At 38.8% G+C, this 1,839-nt stretch overlaps 1 protein-coding gene across 4 annotated transcripts in view; it reads right to left on the bottom strand.

Annotated features, from left to right (window-relative positions):
* The window catches only part of LOC118496297 (UPF0449 protein C19orf25 homolog), a 3,570-nt gene extending 2,385 nt beyond the window's left edge, over window positions 1-1,185 (bottom strand). The window contains exons 1-2 of one of the 4 annotated variants that reach the window (XM_036007466.1): window positions 853-1,185; window positions 1-60 (exon numbers count right to left, since the gene is read on the bottom strand). The exon at window positions 1-60 is cut by the window's left edge and continues 101 nt beyond it. In XM_036007466.1, the coding sequence (XP_035863359.1) occupies window positions 1-41 (41 nt within the window). In that variant the 5' untranslated portion in view covers window positions 42-60; window positions 853-1,185. Of the gene's footprint in view, window positions 73-852 lie in introns of all 4 variants that reach the window. The other 3 variants (XM_036007467.1, XM_036007465.1, XM_036007464.1) reach the window with 3 other exon arrangements.
* Between the last annotated feature and the right edge of the window lie 654 nt (window positions 1,186-1,839).

The following is a 1,839-nucleotide window of genomic DNA, read 5'->3' as shown; positions in this document are numbered from 1 at the left end:
GGCAGGACCACCCTCTTCTTACTCCTGGACCCGATGTTCATCGTGCTGCAGGCCGGCCCGCTTCTTGATGAACTAATTATATGAATTGTACTGTAAATGTATTGCCATATTTTTGTATATTTTGACTATTTATTTTACTGTACTATGGACTGTGTCCTGAATAAAGTCATTATTATATTATATTAAATTAATGGAGGGGAAAATGACAATTTAGCCTCCAAAATAAACATGGAACAGAACCTAAATGTCTGCCATGGATGTTCAACAGTGATTCTAAATGTTAAAAACAATATATTATGCTTATAAAAGTCGAATTTTTATTTATGTATTCCCCTGTGTACTACTAATTCAGCCTACAACCCCCGACGAGAAGGCGTCGCCAGACTTCTGTTAATGTATGTATTAAATTAAGATTGAATGGTGTCAGTAAATGTATACAGCTGGTAGAACGTGGATATAAGCACATATACGAATTGGTATGGTTGTACTTCTAAATTCGGCATTAAGCACATCACCCAATGCGTATCTATTTTAATGTAGACTCAACTTATGTTACTTTAGCTTAGTGGTAACCTAACGTTACCCTCCAGCACAACACGCAGATAAGCTAACTAGCTAGCTATCTAGCTAAATCAGCGTGGATGTGGAAATTTGCTGTAGCCCGGCAAAATATTTCTGAGCCGAATTAAGCTAAATGTCCTTACGATTCAGGAGACATCTCTTGTAAAGACACAACAACGTCGTATGTTCAACGATAAAGTAGTTGTAGCATAATTTTCATAGCTGCTATACGGAGTTCGTTTTTTTTTTTTTTTTAACAAGCCAGAAGTATAACAGCTTTTAGCTGCTTACCAGTGTTTAGACGTCTTGTTGAGAGACAGCAGGTGAGTCTCAACACTTCTCTAGACTGTCACTTGTAAGTTACTCCGGACTTAAATACAGAAAATCACCAAAACGCAGCTGGAAATACACCAATTCTTTGGTAAACACGAACCAAGCCAAAGCTGCTGGTCTGAATAGACGTACTGCCACGGCACGTCATCGCGTTCCATGCCACGTCAGTACGTGGACAGCGCAGCAGCTTCTCTGTCGCCCCCTCCTGGTTCAGTGCAGTTTCTCCACTCAGTATGAACCATAGACTGTTAATATTAATATAAACAATCTACGGTATGTACATATACCACATGTATTTGAAAATGTATTTATATGAAAATATAGCAAAAATAGTCATTTGTCCAACAGCTTTCTATATTCTTTAACAGATCTGTAACAAGAACTCTAAATAAAGGCTTTATATAACACAAATGCATGTTTTTATGTTGAATACATGGGTATGTATTGATCATATATGTTAAATAGTATGTATTATTGTTATGTATTATGGCTACTTCAATATTTACAAAAGTTACAAATACATGAAAGAAACGACACACTGTACAAATATACACGCACACACACACACATATACACACACACACACACACACACACACACACACACACACACACACACACACACACACACACACACACAGGTTTATGGCACAATCTTTGTGGGGACCTGTCATTGACATAATGCATTCCCTAGCCCCTTACCCTAACCTTAACCATCACCACTAAATGCCTAACCTTAACCCTTACCCTCACCCTAACCATAACCTAATTCTAACCCTAATCCTAAAACCAAGTCTTAACCCTCAAACACACCTTTAAACTTGTGGGGTCCAGCATTTTGGCCCCACAAAGCTGTCGGGACCCCACAAGTATACTGGACTCCTGGTTTTTGGACCCCACGAATGTAGTTAAACAAGAACACACACACAGGCACAGGCACACGCAC

Source organism: Sander lucioperca, chromosome 11 (assembly GCF_008315115.2).
Source record: "Sander lucioperca isolate FBNREF2018 chromosome 11, SLUC_FBN_1.2, whole genome shotgun sequence".
Lineage (NCBI taxonomy): Eukaryota > Metazoa > Chordata > Actinopteri > Perciformes > Percidae > Sander > Sander lucioperca.
Note: the sequence above shows the minus strand (reverse complement) of the source record. Positions and strands in the feature narration are given on the sequence as shown.